Source organism: Misgurnus anguillicaudatus, chromosome 21 (assembly GCF_027580225.2).
Source record: "Misgurnus anguillicaudatus chromosome 21, ASM2758022v2, whole genome shotgun sequence".
Classification (NCBI taxonomy): Eukaryota; Metazoa; Chordata; class Actinopteri; order Cypriniformes; family Cobitidae; genus Misgurnus; species Misgurnus anguillicaudatus.
The window spans coordinates 45388464-45406727 of NC_073357.2; the positions used below are offsets into that span (position 1 = coordinate 45388464).

General features: G+C 37.8%; 1 protein-coding gene across 5 annotated transcripts in view; it reads right to left on the reverse strand.

Annotated features, from left to right (window-relative positions):
* brsk2b (BR serine/threonine kinase 2b) overlaps nt 1-18264 on the reverse strand; it is a 148686-nt gene that overhangs the window by 58714 nt on the left and 71708 nt on the right. For all 5 annotated transcript variants that reach the window (XM_055209121.2, XM_055209131.2, XM_055209140.2 and 2 more), the window contains exon 2: nt 13608-13702. In XM_055209121.2, coding sequence (XP_055065096.1) covers nt 13608-13702 — 95 coding nt within the window. The remainder of the gene's footprint in view (nt 1-13607; nt 13703-18264) is intronic.

Below are 18264 nucleotides of genomic sequence, written 5' to 3' on the forward strand. Positions count from 1 at the left end.
TGAAAGCTTGAATTTCTCCCCAAAATTGCTTCAGGAAACCTATTTTAGAGGCGTGTGATTAGCATGTTTGCTGTGGAGAAATTGGATTTGGAAATGGAGTGCAACGAGGCAAACTGCAGGCTGATGGGTTAGAGGATCTTCGGTGGAGAAATTTTAGCAGGGTCCACCAAAGATGACTTCCTGATACAGTACATATGCAGGCGAATCCCATAAACCCTCCCTTTAGTTTAAGTATATAGTCAACATTACCTTCACAGATATTCTGCTTGTAATGTTGGTGTTTCTTCAAAATAATTTACAAGCCAAAAAAAGGTATTGTCGTGAATTCCAATTAATGCAAGCACATTTGCATAGGAATATTGGGTGCTTCAAGAAGGCCTGGTCTCAATAAACAACAGCTTTTATGCAATTACCACAAATTAGTTGCCTTGGGTTCAGAGAAAAAAAATGTGTAAAACTTTTATTTCAATACCAAAATGTTGAATTTAGTCTCTAGTCTTTCTGCATTGGCTTTAACCTTTCCGCTTTAGTTTCCATTTGAAGTGGAACAACAATGCAGCCATTTCCCAAGACAAGGAAAGTAAATACGCTTAGTCTTTACTTTTGGATATTGATTTACGTGACTACAAGAGGGGGTGGAAAAATGGCAATGATGCGAGATACAAGGAAAAGTTAAATTTTTTTCAGTTATGGCTATGGACTGAGCTCAGTCCTATGAATATAGATTTATGACAGGACCCATTACATTCATCCTACCATGAGTGGGAACACATGCTAACAGACTCCCAGGCCCATTGGTGAGGTAATTATGATCTATCTGTTGTCTCACTCATCCTGGAGAGCTGGCTTGATCTTGCACATGATGGAGAACTAGTCACAGCCGTGCATGCTGTCTTTAAATCAATAATTCAACAAAATTTTCAAAAACTGTTTTAGCTAGACAGGTGAAAACCCATTTTTTAAGCAGACAGATAGTTAATGCTCACCTTCATGTGCAATCTGTGCAATCATAATCATGAAACGCAGGTGTCCACATCAATTGATTTATCTGTCATTGTTGGCAGCGATGGACATGAACCACAACTATAAATCTCACATAATGGACATTTTCTCTACTACTCCTGTCTCACTTTAGGCATAATGACTTTGGCAAGGAAGGAAGTGAGGTTAAAGGTCACTCTTGGGACCAAATGAACAGGTAACGTCTTTCTTTTATCTTCTACTTCCTAATTCCTCAGGGGTCTCTTACTATGATCAAATGGTCAGACAAAACTGACAAGTCTGAGCTTTGGAACAGGTTGGGGAAAAACGTGACAGCAAAAACAGTAAACGTGTCCCATTACATTGAAGAAGGAAAGCATTACAAACGTACTGTTGTATTTCTTTTAAACCTGTCTTTTAAAAACTGTCAAGATTTACAGGAAGACTTTTTTATACTGTGACATTTTTATTGTACTTCGAATTTTTGAGAATCTTCTCCACATGACTATAATTACCTTTAAGGTAATTTAAATGAATTGCATATTCATAAGTGTATATCAAACCGCCATCTGTTGCTATTGCAAATTGCTGGCTCTGAAATAGCACCACTGTTGAACACTCAGACAGCTTGGTGACTTTCACAGTACCAGAACAACATCACCGAATTCAGCTGAGGTACAGACTAACAAAGCTTGCACCCACCATGCTGAGATGGGCTGAACACAATAACTATGTGGTCACTCATGCAAGAAGACCTCCAAAGAAGAGCTGAGACTCGGGGTCAAAGATGCACATTAATCGCTTCAGAGGGAAGTGTCCAGAGATGGATCTGGAGGGAGTATTTCTATACTGTGACTGATGGTACAGCGATGCACACATGGAGTTTCTTGATGAGAGCTGTCAAGCTTCAAAATGACTATAATACTGTAGTATGACTTTAATATAATATAGAGAGCACATACTGTACTGTGAGTCATATACAATCTTAAAGATGCTGGGATAGTTGGGTCAAAAAGGGGCAAACCCAGTAGCCTGGGTGCCAGCCCATCTTAGCCCCGCCCACAAGATTTTGTAAACGGGAAGATGGGTCTGGGGTTTCTCCGTTGAGGAGCTACTATTTTAGAACAAATGCTGGTCGAACCAATCAAATTGTCAGGGCGGGCTTTATACGATGATGGACAGATAATCAACAGTAACGTAATGAACCACGTCACCAAAGAGCGCGTGTGTTGAATGGCTGCCGCTGTAGAGTTCAGATGTGTGGATTCTGACATTGAGTCTGTACTAAAAGATATCGACAGAGCATTGATTTTAAAAGAGGAACAGAGAAACGCGAGCAGGGCATTTTGATGTCCTATTCGGCAAAAGTTGGTCGCAACTGAAATGGCTAACGTTATTACGGCGATGCAACTCAGCGTGCACGACGAGATGGATATAATTAGCGGTCGTTGCCAGCTTCTTTTCGGAAGCCCGGAATCGTGGTTGCTGAATAAATGGAGGGACATGCTAGGCTCCAATATTTTCAAGCAAACGTAATGGGTATCGTCGTGGATGAAGTTCACCTAACGTACAAATGGTAAGAGATAGTCTTACTCTATGACTTAGTAAATACTTCATGTTGTGATATAAACGAAATGTTGTAAACATAATAGGTGTTGATGTACATTCGCTAACTCGGTATAATCACAATGTTAGTGTCATTGTAGCGAAATAACTACCAGTTCGGTCAGGCTGCAAAGACGTAATTTCAACATACGTTACACACTCGGTTGCTCTGATTGGTCGTAGGTCTATCCAATTGAGTGCAGAGGCATTTTTCGCTTGAGACACGCCTCATAATTATAGCTCAATGGAGCGGTATCAGACTCAAATTCTGACTAGAATTGAGTATGGCAACGTCAGGCTACAAACCCAGCAGAGTTTGGGTTAAATTAACCCAGAAAATGTTTATACAGTAGTTGACCCAGCAAAGGGTTAAACCAACCCAGCATAGGTTAAATGACAACCCAACGTGCTGGGTTTGTCCCTTCTTTAAAAAAAATATTTAATGGATAAAACAATAACATCTGATCACAAAAATAAGCAGATACTATCGTCGACTGTATATCACAGAGGCAATGTAACTAAACACTGCATAGTAAGAGCTACAACAACGCAATGCATGTTTGGATCATCAATAAACTCAAACCAATAAAATCAGCCTGCCGTCTTCACTGAATTATATATGCTAATCAGATGGAGATGTACCAGGCCAGGGGGAAGCATATGACAGCCATTTATTTTGCTTTGTGTCCCTATCCTTGCATACGGTGAGGGAAACATCTTCCTCACAAACACAACAATCTGCCCGCCGAGCGAGCGAGAAGATGCATGATCCATAATCATTTAGAGAAGAAGAGAGAAATGTATATAGAGGGAAAATGACACCACTGTCATCAATGGCAAATAACACGATTAGGGTCAGCTATCATTCATCAGCCATTTACTCTGCCTCTATTTTCTGCCTCTACGGTGGATGGCAAATTTCATATTTTATTTCCTCCCTCCAGCAAGCCTCCCTTCCTGGCTTATTTTTGACTTTTAAATCATCACCCCTCTTCAAGGACAAGGGTTAGACTGCTGTATCAAAAAATATATATTATTACTTTTAAGTTTCTTTACCGTTTGGTACAGAATTTCCATTTCTACAGAATTTGTGACGTAGTCTATGAAAACCCAGCTAAGGAACCTGGTGCATTTACTCCATTGGTTTGGTTCGTTTAGGCATATGTGAACACAGCAATCGCGCTTGGATTTGCACCAAAACAACCAATCTGAGATCACCTGCACAAGGTGGTCTCGGCCTAATGGTATAAGTCTGAAACCAATCCGACAAAACGGACCAAAGAACAGGCAATCTTATTGCTTTTTTAACCATGAAACATACCTGATAGCTCTTGGGTGATGAGTTCTGGTGAGCACCTCAGCACCATTCAAAACCAAAGCGCATCTATTCCTTATAAAATGACTTCTAATTGCTCTTCTCTGCAATAGGTACATGGCAAGAATGTTGTCCCGCCTAAGTTTTGATTTCTGCTCACAATAAAATAACCACAGTTATATATAGTTATACCACGAGGCTGTTGAATGCTTTATTCTGATTGGTTGAGAAATGTTCCATGGGTGTTGATTATATTTCAATAACCGCACACCTAACCCTTAAAATGTCTTAAAAATAGGCACCAGAGCAATATTTTTGGTAACATATGAGCGGAATAATTGACTCCGGTGCTTTGAATTATTCGTAAATAATGCACACACGTGGTGTAATAGCACGACGCAAAAACCATCTTGGGTGTGCATTATTTTCTTATAATTCAATGGCCCGTTGTCAATTATTCCTTACTTATATATAGCCACACAATAATCAATCCTGACAGACAACTTTGAGCGGAATCACGGAAAATCAAGAACTGCAGTCTGACCAATTAAAAGGAGAGTTTACTCGGATGTGACTTGTATTAATAAAGTCTGGTTCGTTTGGAAATATTGCCTTGTGAATGCCAACTGAACCAACATGCATTTGCAAAATTATAGAAATTTAACTCACGTTTTGGGACATAACAATCAATCTACAGGTCTGAAAAAAACACCCAAAGGTGTTGTGCACACCAAAACTTTTAAAGGACAAGTTCGGTATTTTACACTTAAAGCCCTGTTTTCAGATTGTTTATGATGAAAAAGAACGGTTTTGACTGAAAATTGGACCCATGATGCTGGCCCGAGAATTTTCGGTTTCCACTGCATCAGTCCCCACATTGGCTGCATAGGTGCACTGGAACAATTCCTCCCAAAATGCATTAAAGTTTCGTTTACAAAGACGTGAAACTCACCGAGTGGTCAGGGGTGTTCACTGATATGCTCACACAAAAATCGCTGCAAAAGATGCTTTCCAACAGGTGTTTGATTATTCGTTGTAAACTTGTGGACCTATTTTTCCAAACCGTACATTCTTCCGTTGAGAGCTTGAATAATAGACACTCCAGCCCAGTTGGTGGCGATAATCCGCCTTTGCCAATTGCAAGAATACAAACAACGTTCCCGGTGCGGAGTAATACCGTACCTCACAGCACAACTAATACAAGTCAATGGAGTTGGACAAAACTACGATAAAACCTGATAGAAAGCATCTTTTGCAGCGATTTTTGTGGGAGCATATCAGTGAACACCCCTGACCACTCTGTGAGTTTCACGTCTTTGTAAACGAAGTTTAATGCATATTAGGAAGGTTTGTTCCAGTGCACCTATGCAGCCATTGTAGAGGTGATAGAACGAACACCCCCAGGTTCTCGGGCCAGCATCATATGTCCAAATTTCAGTCAAAAGCGTTCTATTTCATCATAAACAATCTGAAAACAGGGCTTTAAGTGTAAAATACCGAACTTGTCCATTAAACGCGGACACCGATTGCCAGTTGTTTTTTCACATTCAAAGATGCTGAAGAAATCTTTTTTTGAACTTTAAAACAAATTCAAACATTAAGAAAGCATCAGAGCACGAGCAAACACGCATTCGGTTTGTGCATCAAAACCTCTGAGCGACCTCATCACTGCCTTACTGCACCAGTGATCACATCATTAAGACCTTCATCTATCTCTCTTTACCCAGACTAAAGCGCCCGTGAATGTGGATTAAACAAACACCATCTTAAATCACTTCACTTCTGTACAGCACCATTAGGGAGTCAGTGGTTCATTTGACTGAGGGATCATGGATGGAGAGCACACCACAGGAGGGGCAGAGGAGTATAAGTCATACCACGATGTGGAGCCGTGTCTTTGGGTAGGGTGTCACAGTTCATCAGCTCCTCTAGTGTATCGGTGCAAGGAGCAGTGTAGCGAGGAGCTGACTCCATATCTCACTCAGCAAAGCGTCAGCACCACGCTGACACTAAAGTACTCCAGGTAGGCGAGAGCTGACGTTAAGCTCTCAAGATTAGAAGGGTTTAGAAATCTGGTTTCTGCTTCTAAAAGCATTTGATGAATTCATTTAAGTGTTCTTACATGAATGGAGGTGAAAAACTGTTCTTGAAAGTGAAGTGTGTCTATTTTCTAAGTTAAATTATTTATATACAAGGGATTCATACATACATACTGTATAATGTACAACTAGGCAGGCCAGTGTCAACATTGTGGAGCATGTCTACCTATTTGTCCAAACACTAATAAATTGGTGCAGGGCAGGCGTGTCTAAGTAAATGTTTTTTTGCAAATCTGCTCATTGTTGCTAATGGCTAAGAAATGACACACTTCATCTTTAAAGCACTTTAATCTCTCCAAAAGCCCAACTTTTCTATTTCTCATATAGTAGCCTATCTGTACACTGGCACTCATCCAAAACTTTAGGTTATCTCATCTCTGCAGGAGTCCAACGCGTCCCTCCTTCTCTTTTCCAGTCGGTCTCCTGGGCAGCACTGGGCCTGGTTTCAGAAATGTTAGCTTTCCCCTACAGGACCCGTCTGGATGCGACGCTTCATGCTGAGTGAAACTTTCACTCCCACAATCCCTCGGGCCAAACACAAGTAACCACCCAAAACTTGATTAAACCAAAGCACGATACTTTATGAAATGTTTACTGTGAGACACCCTGCAGTGTCAAGTTGATGCATTAGGTAGAAATGATGATTAATGCATGTTTTGTCATAAATGGAGAGTTTTGTGTAAGGAAACTGAAAGATAAGCACACTACTTAGCATTTAAAAAAGCTTTGACGCACAACAATGTTTTATGAATTATTTCTAGAACAGTATTAGGGAAGTTTATTTGAACTACTCAGAAAGAAGTTAAACTACTGTACAGTTAAGTGGCTCTTAAAAAGAGTAAATGCTACAGTATTTAAAGGTATAGTTCACCCAAATATGAAAATCCTCTCATAATAATGTCCAATCTCATTGTTTTATGTGTGTCTCCTTGCAAAACACACAAAGTCAGATATACAAGAACTAACATGCTGCCGTATTTGAACTTACCACACTGATCTGTATGTTTATAGTATTATACAGCATATTCATCACTAAATATTTTTGTGTCATTTTTAAAGGGGCCATGGCACAAGACTTTTTTAAGATGTCAAATAAATCTTTGGTGTCCTCAAAGCACATATGTGAAGTTTTAACTGAAAAACCATATAAATAATCTATTATAGCGTGTTTAAAATGCCACTTTGTAGGTGTGTGCAAAAATGTGCCGTTTTGGGTGTGTCCTTTAAAATGCAAATGAGTTGATGAAATTCAAACACTGATCACAATGATGGTGGTTTGTTGAAATTGAAACTTAATTGTGGTGTGAATTATTTTCTCTCTCTCTCTCTCTCTCTCTCTCTCACACACTCACTCTCTCTCTCTCTCTCTCTCTCTCTGTGCACTAAATGACAGTGCTGTGGTTGGATAGTGCAGAATAAGGGGCAGTATTATTATAATAAGATCCCCTTTTGACATCATAACGAGGGCCAAATAAACAACTTATTTTGTCATGTGATTGTAGAGAATGGTTTACCAAAACTAAGTTACTGGAATGATTTTTTTTCACATTTTCTACGTTGATAAAAGCACTGGGGACCCAATCATAGCACTTGAACATGGAAAAAGTCAGATTTTCATGCTATGGCCCCTTTAAGGGATTTTTTTACATAAAATTATAATGTAAAGAACATTTTGTGAAAATAAAACCTTGATATATTTAATATTGACTGAGTAAGGCCATGTCAAAGTTTGAAATCATAGTGAAATTAATAATTGAAATCAAACTTTGATGCTTGTTATCTCAAAATTAGATTTTGAGAATTTAGTCTGGTTTTTAAAGACAGGGTCACATTTATTAACCTATTTGTCATTTGGATTACTATAATGATGGATCGATATGCTTTCTGGAGTTTGCCATGTTGGCTCCCATGTAGTATAAAATGGGATAGGATGAGAGTGAGTAAAATATGTGTGAATGTTCATATTTAGGTTAACTATTTATTTAAGGGGACAACATATTTTTAAAGATATAACTGCTTCCTGAAATTACGTTTGTACTGCATTAGCAGTGCAAAAGGTTGTGGGTTAGATTCCAAAAGACGCTTTGGACAAAGGTCTCTGCCAAATACATAAATGTAGATGTACTGGAAATATATCTATCCAATTCTATAATTTATTATTTAATTAAAACAGTATTGTTCACACACAACAAAGGTTTATGAATTATATAATGCTGAATATATGAGGCTGTGAGACATTTACAGCAAATCCTCTGAGTTGAAGTTGGTCGAGGTTACGTCCGGACATAACTCTCATTATTGTGAAGTCAGTCAAAGAGTTTTTCTTTCAATGTCTGAAAATGTCACAGATGACTTCATTAGCTCAGGCAGGGGTCGTGGAGTTCTCTGTGAGGAACATGTTCTCAAATGCCAGGCCTCTGTTTCAGTGTTTTTTTCCAACCTTTTTCCTTTGACCCCCCCCCCCAAGTACATATACCACAGTCTGAGCCCCCCAACCCTCTACATATAACTTTAAAATTGTCAATTTTCACTGACAAGCACGTTGATTTAATTTTTTTAAATATTAAATATAAACATTTTTTTTTCACAAGAGGCATATTTGACTACATTATTTTGGCATTGTAAGCATATGATTTTAAAATTAAATTATTAGTGGAACACTTAATTTGAGTTCAAAGCATATCGAATCTCCTGTGTACTCTGGCGACCCCCTAAGAGGGGCCCGGACCCCAGGTTGGGAACTACTGCTCTGTTCATATTTGCTATGCTTGTCTCAGGGACCATACATGATCGCACACCAGCAAACTCACAGACACACTTGATACCGTACACACAATTCAATGGCATACACCTGCTGACGCACACGGCACCGTCACATAATGCACACACTTGACATAAAGCTAGATGCTGAACACCCACCCTGGGCTATGATGACATGAACATTCACACCATGTCCCAAAGAGCACACACTGACAGGAATTGTTCGAACCCAACGCCTTCCTTGCACAGACACACGTGCATCCCACATGCACTGACAGCTGCACACCGGCTCCTCGCAATGCAAATGCCAACCAGCGAGGGGTTTGCTGTAGGCTAAGGGAGGAGGAAAGATGGGAAAACAACAAAAGAATGACAGGTGACCTCCTGTTGGCTGTCTAAAATTATGCTAATGAAGTCATTATTGTTTATTTATTCCTTCAAGACTTTGGCGAGAGGGAAATCCCAGAAGATGGCAGCCAGCAATGGGAACACTCCAAATGAAGTCTTGTTTCAATCTGAGGCAAAGGTCGGAGCTAAGTGCGATGCACACATGCTATGGATATAAGAGAGCTGTTGGCTTAGAAAGACTCCAGATTCAAATCCGACCTGTATAGTGTCTCGATCCCAAAGGCAAAATATAAGGTGAAATTACATCATAGAGAAGATTAGCAATGATCTTAGACTCCTGTGCTAACCAGATAGAAATGGTTATACTAATGCGGTAGCTTTTTTGTCTTCACTGTTGATTCCCATCATTAGACAAATCTCTAATACTTGGATAGAGGCGTAAAACCATTTTTACTATAAGCATATCATTTTCTCCCCCACCTCCCTCCCGAAGCCAGTCATGTCAGGTTGCCATGACAACAGCCCAGAGAAAACCTAAAATAAGCAAGATACACAAAAGAATAGGTTACATGGTGACCTTCACAGAAACAACACTAACTATCAGTCACAAAGGAGGCTTACTCTATGTTAAGATCAGACACCAGTTTGTTTTTCAAAACAGCGGTTACCAGTGGTAAAAGGTCGCATATCTGACAGAGTCATGGACAGGAGGAAAAACTATGCAAATAATCAACTGAAAAATTACAAATGATCTCCACATAATACTTTTTTTGCAGTTTTGATACTTGAACCATACTGCAAATGACAAACTGCAAAGCTACTGTATGTCTCAAGCTATAACAGAACAATTAACAAGCAATAATGTTTTTCTCTGCATAACCAAACAATAAAATTGTGTATTTACAGCAAAGTAAATCATTTTAAAAGAAGAAAAAACACTACATGTCTCCTGTTGTTGACCTAAAGGGCAAGAACCTCTGGTATAAGAGATGCACAATGGTGAAGAAAATAAACTAAGACAATTAGAAACATAAAAGCATGCCTCCACACTCCATACTTCCACACTGCCAAGTCTTTTTCCTGCAAAAAAGCCAATTTCCTCTGTAGTCCAAGTACCTATGAGTGACTGGGGACTGAATGTGGACTCTCACATCCAATTACAATGAGGAACCAATCAGCTCATCTAAATTACAACATCCCCACAATCTAGCAGGAGTTAATGAGCCATTAACCATTTAATGAAATCCATATGATGCCGGTTGGAAACTAAGGAAATAAAGTTAGCTGGGTCAAAATTTAAAGTGGCCTTTTTTGGTCCTCAACATTAAAGCTCAGAGTTTATTTTAAAATGGCAACATCAGCACTTACATAGGCCAATTTGGTCATCTCTCTTTACATAAAGGTTTAAATCTACTGTAACACACCACAGAGTCAATTATTTACTGATGCTAAGGGAATTGTTTAAATAGGCCATAGCTCTGGAAAGCAAAGAAAATCTACTGACTTGACTTTTGGGTGATGTTAAAATAAGAATACTAACACGTCACCACCACTTATTTGTATGAAATCAAAAACTTTAAACAAATCTACATGAGAGGGAGACTGAATGAGTTATTAAGTTAATAATAATTTGTGTTTTGTTTTATTAAATGCTAATCGGGTTCATTTGATTTTGTTTAAGATCTAAAATGTGCAGCCTATTAAATACCATTATACCTAAACAGGATTGTTAAAGAAAATTTGAAGAGTTTGGTTCCAAAACGCAATAAATACATTTTGACTAATTTGGGTAAAAATTTGTTTTTTATACTAAATATACCAAGTGACAAGATGAAAACCACTATTTTCTGTTACAAAAAAATGCAATAAATCTATTGAATATAAACATCTATATATATAAATAAATAAAAAATTGTTATATAAATATATGTTATAAATGTTATATAAATATAAATATCTATATATATAAATAAATAAATAATTTATTTATATATGTATTTATATTCCATGTTATATTCATTTAGTTGACTTTAATTTGGCATTAGTCAAAACACTTACTTTGTCATAAATGTCTGCTGTCCTCCTTGTGACGTCGTCGCTGAACTTTTCCTGAAATTTTTAGTCCTGCTCGATTTTCATTGACTTTAAGGAAAATTATGTAAAGTTTTTCATAAGATCTCCTGGGGTCAATGTGATAGCATGAAAGAAGCTTGATGCTGTCCAGAGAACAAGCCGGCATTTTTCCTTCAACCGAGTGCCTCTCACGTAAATTATTAATTAATTTTGATGGCTTACATTTCTTTCTCACCACAGGTTTATCAATGCCATCAAAATTACAATTTTGTTTTTGTTAGTTTGTAGATGACAAAGTACAAAGTACATGAGAAAAACTAGGATTCTGTATGTATACAAAGCACCGGCATTACTGTTTACAATGCGTGGAATAGTGCGCTGTGATTGGTTAAACAGATTTTTTGCATTCTGCAGAGAAGGAGGACTGGCATTTGTCGCGTTTTGGAAAGATGACAAATGACAAAATAACAGGGCAGATATCGGATTTTGCATAAAATGAAGAATTTACTTTTTAATACTGACCTGATACAAATTAAATCACGTTTTGGAACCAAACTCTTCATTTATTCATCAGTCACACATACTGTAAGATCAATTACCCCAGCTGAACAGAAGAATCTGTCTGTGTGCTTACTGAATTATTTCTGTATTCTTTTAACGAATCCAATGTAGAAAGCAACGTTTTGATGGATTCTACCATGACGGATGCTCGCACTTAATGTTTAACATATAAAGATCTCGATGCATCATGAGCTCAAGTGACAGAGGCCTGAATTACCTTCATCAAAAGAAATACCAATCACAGGAGCACAGGTAGAATCAGAAGAACAGCTGTCCAAACAACACTCGCTGGGCGCTTCGAACCAGATAATGAAAGATTAAAGATAACCTTAACTGAACTCCCAACTAATCAATGTCCTGTTTGAGATAGTGTCTGTCTGGATGCTGCTGTAAACCAACAGGAAGCCTTAAAAGCTAATGAAGATGAGAATAGCAGGTAATCCTTTCATACCCTGCCGGCAGTTCAGCACCACACTGAGTATATATCTGCTCGTGCACTGAGGAGTCAGGTAAGAATTTGGGGGAAATTTCACTTTCATTAAGACACAAGACACATGTTATATGTCAGGTTTTGTGACAGAATGAGCTTTGTGGGGGTTTTTATATTCAGACTCACTCCCCACAGTGTAAATGTAATTTAATTGATAGATTCAGTCACTTAAAACATTAGATATGTGTTAAAACAATAGACTATATTCACAATTTTGACTAATTCATTTTACACTCTGTCACTGGGAGGGTACCCTTTAAAAATGTCCTAATATGTACCATATATACGTACCATTTAGTATGTATACTCACCTCAAGGATTATTAGGAACACCATACTAATACTGTGTTTGACCCTCTTTCGCCTTAATTCTACGTGGCATTGATTCAACAAGGTGCTAAAAGCATTCTTTAGAAATGTTTGCCCATATTGATAGGATAGCATCTTGCAGTTGATGGAGATTTGTGGGATACACTTCCAGGGCACGAAGCTCCCATTTCACCACATCCCAAAGATGCTCTATTGGCTTGAGATCTGGTGACTTTGGGGGCCATTTTAGTACAGTGAACTCATTGTCATGTTCAAGAAACCAATTTGAAATGATTTGAGCTTTGTGACATGGTGCACTATCCTGCTGGAAGTAGCCATCAAAGGATGGGTACATGGTGGTGATAAAGGGATGGACATGGTCAGAAACAATCCTCAGGTAGGCCGTGGCATTTAAACGATGCCCAATTGGCACTAAGGGGCCTAAAGTGTGCCAAGAAAACATCCCCCATACCATTATACCACCACCACCAGCCTGCACAGTGGTAACAAGGCACGATGGATCCATAATCTCATTCTTTTTTTGCCAAATTCTGACTCTACCATGTTTTTCCCTTTTCACACAATTCTTTGTAAGCCCTAGAAATGGTTGTGCATGAAAATCCTAGTAACTAAGCAGATGAAATACTCAGACCAGCCCGTCTTGCACCAACAACCATGCCACGCTCAAAACTCCTTAAATCACCTTTCTTTTCCATTCTGACATTCAGTTTGGAGTTCAGGAGATTGTCTTGACCAGGACCACACCCCTAAATGCATTGAAGCAACTGCCATGTGATTGGTTGATTCAATAATTGCATTAATGAGAAATTGAACAGGTGTTCCTAATAATCCTTTAGGTGAGTGTTTATCTATACATTTGGCACCAATATGTATCTTTCAGGTAATAGTATACAGTATTTAGCTACAAAGGTGTACTTTTTGTAATGATATCGCCCCAGTGACAGCTTTTGTAGCTTTTTTCAGTTCGGTGTAGACTGATTGATTGTTTCACTTTACAGTAGTTAACCAAACTCATGCAACAGATTGAAAAATCAGGATCATCTTACCTTCATCAATACCGACTCACTGAGTTTCTCCCGGTTTACAATTTTAATGGCAACTTTCTGACATGTGACACAGTGGATGCCCAGCTTCACAAGACCTGGAGTGAAAAAGAGAAAAGAAATTCTGTCAACAAGCATAAAAAGTACAAAAGCACTTACATGATAAAAAGCTGGTCCCAGCGTGGGTTTCATTTCAACAGAATCAGAATTCTGCTTCTAAAGCCCCTGGTATCCATAATGTGACACCCAGGGGCATTTTTCATGTAGCAAAGTAAATGTCAAAGAACATACATAAACACAAACAAGGGCAGATCAACGCTGGATCTCCCTCAAAAGCTTTTTTGTCATATCGACGATAAAATACCATCACCAGACTCAAAGGCTGACACGGGCACATACATATCAGCAACCTTATTTGGCTAAATGCCACGTCTGTGCATTTGTTTATTACCCCATCCATTTTTCAGCATGCCACTGCATATCAAACTATTGATTTCCCTTAAGGTTTACCCCGGGGGCAGAGGGGTTATAAACACCTGACAGTTCCTTGCATCTTTTTTATATGTATGTCGTTAAAGCTTGAATACCATCTCACGCCTATTTCACAACGTGTCACTGATGTTGTATCGCAGGAGAGGACGCAATCTTCAACATCATGCCGGGCTCGAGGGCGCAGCAGAGAGCATCCGGGGATCCAATGAATATTTCATCTTTTGCGTAATTGCCTTGCGCTGAGATGAACACACAGACATGTGTAAAATGCCACGCTTTGGTTAATGTATCTGCAATTGTAAGTCACCGGCAGGACTTTGAAGAAAAACAAAAGCCTCTGGCTGGGCAACGAAATAGCAAAGGGTAGAGGGGCCAGGTGCAAGTCGCAAAGAGCATCTTTTGACATGTATTTTTATCAAAATGAAGGGTGCAGATTCAAATATACTGGGCACAAAACACAAAAATATTGGTGGTGTCCCGAATCCTGATCCTGCTGCATTGGCATATTGTGTTTTGAATGATGTTGTCTACATCAGGCTTGGAAACTAGATAAACCAGCAAGACTCCTAGATGAACCAGCTGTATCAGAAATGCCATGCTGATCGACAACATCCCTTGCAAAGTTTTGCTGGTAAACAACATGTCTATGCTGGTCTAGCAACAAGATCAACAATTACCTGCAAAAACAGCTTGCATCAGTAAGGCAATTCATGCTGGTCTCTTATAGAAATAGAGTGTTGGCAAGACAAACATTGCGCAGATTTGCCAAAAAAAATTCACAAATAAAGCAGAGGAAGGTTGTTTTCATGAGGGCATGGTGACTTGGGTTAAGAATAAAAAACAACAAGAGCTCTATACATACAGTAAAGATTTTAACAATGTGACATCTACAGTAAACATGTTGAGCAGGGAGAGACACAGTACCACAGGCTTTTTAATGTATTCATATTCATTTACTGTGTATATTGATGCATAAATATATTGATTTTTTTTACCAAATACTGTTATTCACATGCACACACGCATCTTACACATAAAATGTCAGCACATTTACCCATATACTTCTGCATCTGACACCTATCAATAACTACTACCAGTGGGATATAAGGAACAGATTATAGCTAAAGTAAACTCCACTCAATTATCTGGGTTGTAATTAAAGTCAAAATGAGCTAGTCTGAAAAAAAATATATCTCAAAAGGCACTTCAAATCGTCCCCAATTCCCTTAAAATAACCAATCTTACTAAACATCATTAAAGCTAATCTCACTAATAAACCATGAGATGGAAACCATGGAAACTCAAGCTACAGTCCTTGCAATAATCAAAACAACTGAAGTTAGGCTAGTACACTTCAGTACTCTGTGCAAAACAAACTCCGGATAAACTCGGCTTAATCAACAACGTTTGAGTTTTCCAAGCAAGTAAACAAGCAATGTTCTTGTATTTTTTGCAGAGAAAAAACAACACTTGACCATAAAATATTTTTCCAGTAACAATTGACATGGATGAAAAAATCATCTACAACCACTGTAATAATAAATAAACCAAATTATTGGGGAAAAGAACATACTGTATGGGAATCAAATGTTTCAAAAATATATAAAAATATGACAAAGTTAATAAGCAAAACCCATGTAAAACCGGAGTGGATGGTTTCCAGGGCATTGCTATGCAGTTTCAACATGCAAAGGTTTCTTCACTTTTTATAATCCAGTTTATTTAACACGCCCAATAATTTGTGACCCTGGCCGACAAAGCCAGTTATAAGTCACATGAGTATATTTGTACTAATAGCCAATACATTTGTATGGGTCAAAATGATAAATTTTTTATGCTGAAAATCATTAGGATATTAGGTAAAGATCTTCTGCCTTGAAGATATTTTGTAAATTTCCTAACGTTAATAAATAAAAATATATTTATCATTAGTAACGTGTGTTGCTAAGGACTTAATTTAGACAACTTCATTCATGTTCATAGGACAAATGGTAATGGCAGAGTTTCTGTATGTGTTAAAGGGACACTCCACTTAAAAAAAAAATGCTAATTTTCCAGCTCCCTAGAGTTAAACATTTGATTTTTACGTTTTAGAATCCATTCAGCCGATCTCCGGGTCTGGCACTAACACTTTTAGCATAGCTTAGCACAATCCATTAAATCTGATTAGACCATTAGCATCGCGCTAAAAACCAAAGAGTTTCAATATTTTTTCTATTTAAAACTTGACTCTTTTGTACTTACATCGTGTACTAAGACGTACTTACATTGTGTACTAAGACAGACAGAAAATTAAAAGTTGTGATTTTTTTATTTTATTTGATATTACGCAGTGCCCGAAAATAGTCCCCTTAGTAACTTTTAATGGCAGGGGACTATTTTCAGGCACTACATAATATCACTACGCCTGCTGCAGCCATGTTAAAGCAGCAAGTCCTTGATTATTACGCCAGAATGAGAGTATAGTTCCTAGCCATATCTGTCTAGAAAATCGCAACTTTTAATTTTCCATTGGTCTTAGTACACAATGTTAATACAGAAGAGTCAAGTTTTAAATAGAAAAAATATCCAAACTCTTTGGTTATTTTTTAGCGCGATGCTAATGGTCTCATCAGATTCAATGGATTATGCTAAGCTATGCTAAAAGTGCTAGAGCCAGACTCGAAAATCATCTGAATGGATTCCAAAAGGGTAAAAAAATCAAATGTTTAACTCTAGGGAAGCTGGAAAATTAGCATATTTTCAAAAAAGTGGAGTATCCCTTTAACGTTAATACTTAAGGATTCAAAAGGTTTTTTTCAAACTCCTTATTGTAAACATGAACAATTAAACAAATTAACTTGACTAATTAACTTCACTAATTAAATTAAAAGTTACCTTGCACAGCAAAAGCTGCAATATAAAAATCCACTGTGGGAGGATTAAGGAAAATAATTGTTAATGGTTAATCAATAATAGCTTTGCTTTTATATTCACCCTCTTCATACATTTACACATCACATAATACAAACCCAAAAGATAATACACAACTTTGATAAGCTGACGACACATAACAGCATGACTTCATGTTGTCAACCCATGTTCTCATAGCAGGTTGCATAGTGAAAGTGCATCCCCAGAGGCTCAGCATGTCTTCTCGGAGGTGTCCCTCATCCTTGCACTGCAGGGGCTCAACAGATCAATAAATGGGAGTTCATCAGTTAGAGTGAATTGCTTGGTGGTGACCTTCAGCAATAACATGCATCAGTAATCACCAGGGCTTCTCCCATCAACAACTACTCTGTGTCAGATCTCCTCTGCTTTATGTACACACAAACACACACATAGGGAGTGCCTCCCTATCTTACCAATTCTTCACAAGCTCATTTTTTTGCTCTATAATGCATATGTATACTCAAAGACACAATAAAGTTTCTCACACAATAAAACACTTTCTCTCTTAAACAAAAATAAATCCTGTCTTATGCCTCAAGAATATAAAAGCCATTACTTCTTTTCTTATCGGAAAGCACTGGCATGAGATTTGGCAGCTATAGTAGAATTTGAAAACCCAATAGATAACAAAGACTCTTGCCAAGACCCTACAGTCCTACTCAGATCTATTTTTGATTAATGTACCATCAGGACTACAGCATAAAATCTCTATAATTACACAGTGAGTAAATCAAATGTAGTCCGTTTGAGGTTTTATGGAAAATGTTACTTGTACTTATTTATAATGCATTTTTGATAGATGTATTATGTATGAACATGACTAAGAAACTAAGGTAACTTTGCTGAATATATAGTTTGTCATCCTATAGGTCTATGCACAGACTGATCAATAATTATTTTCTTTCCAAGTGGGATCTCAATATGATAGCGAACATTTCTTATCAAATACTAAACTTCCTGTGCTATGAACACAATTTTAGCTCTGTATTAGCTCTGATTGTAAATTTCAAAAAAGTTTAACTTAAAGTTACACATGGTCTTAACTACTTCAAGTCATCTTCAAGATTATTTAACTCACATTTTTAAAACACCTTGAAATGTTTTACAGTCCTCATGCCATTTTTTCACTAGCTTCTTGAGGTTTCACCCTGAGGTGAATTAAAAAGATATATTGAAGGAGTTCACATCTATTCTGGGCTCTTATTGTCTGCTTTTTCTTTAATATTAAGTCTTA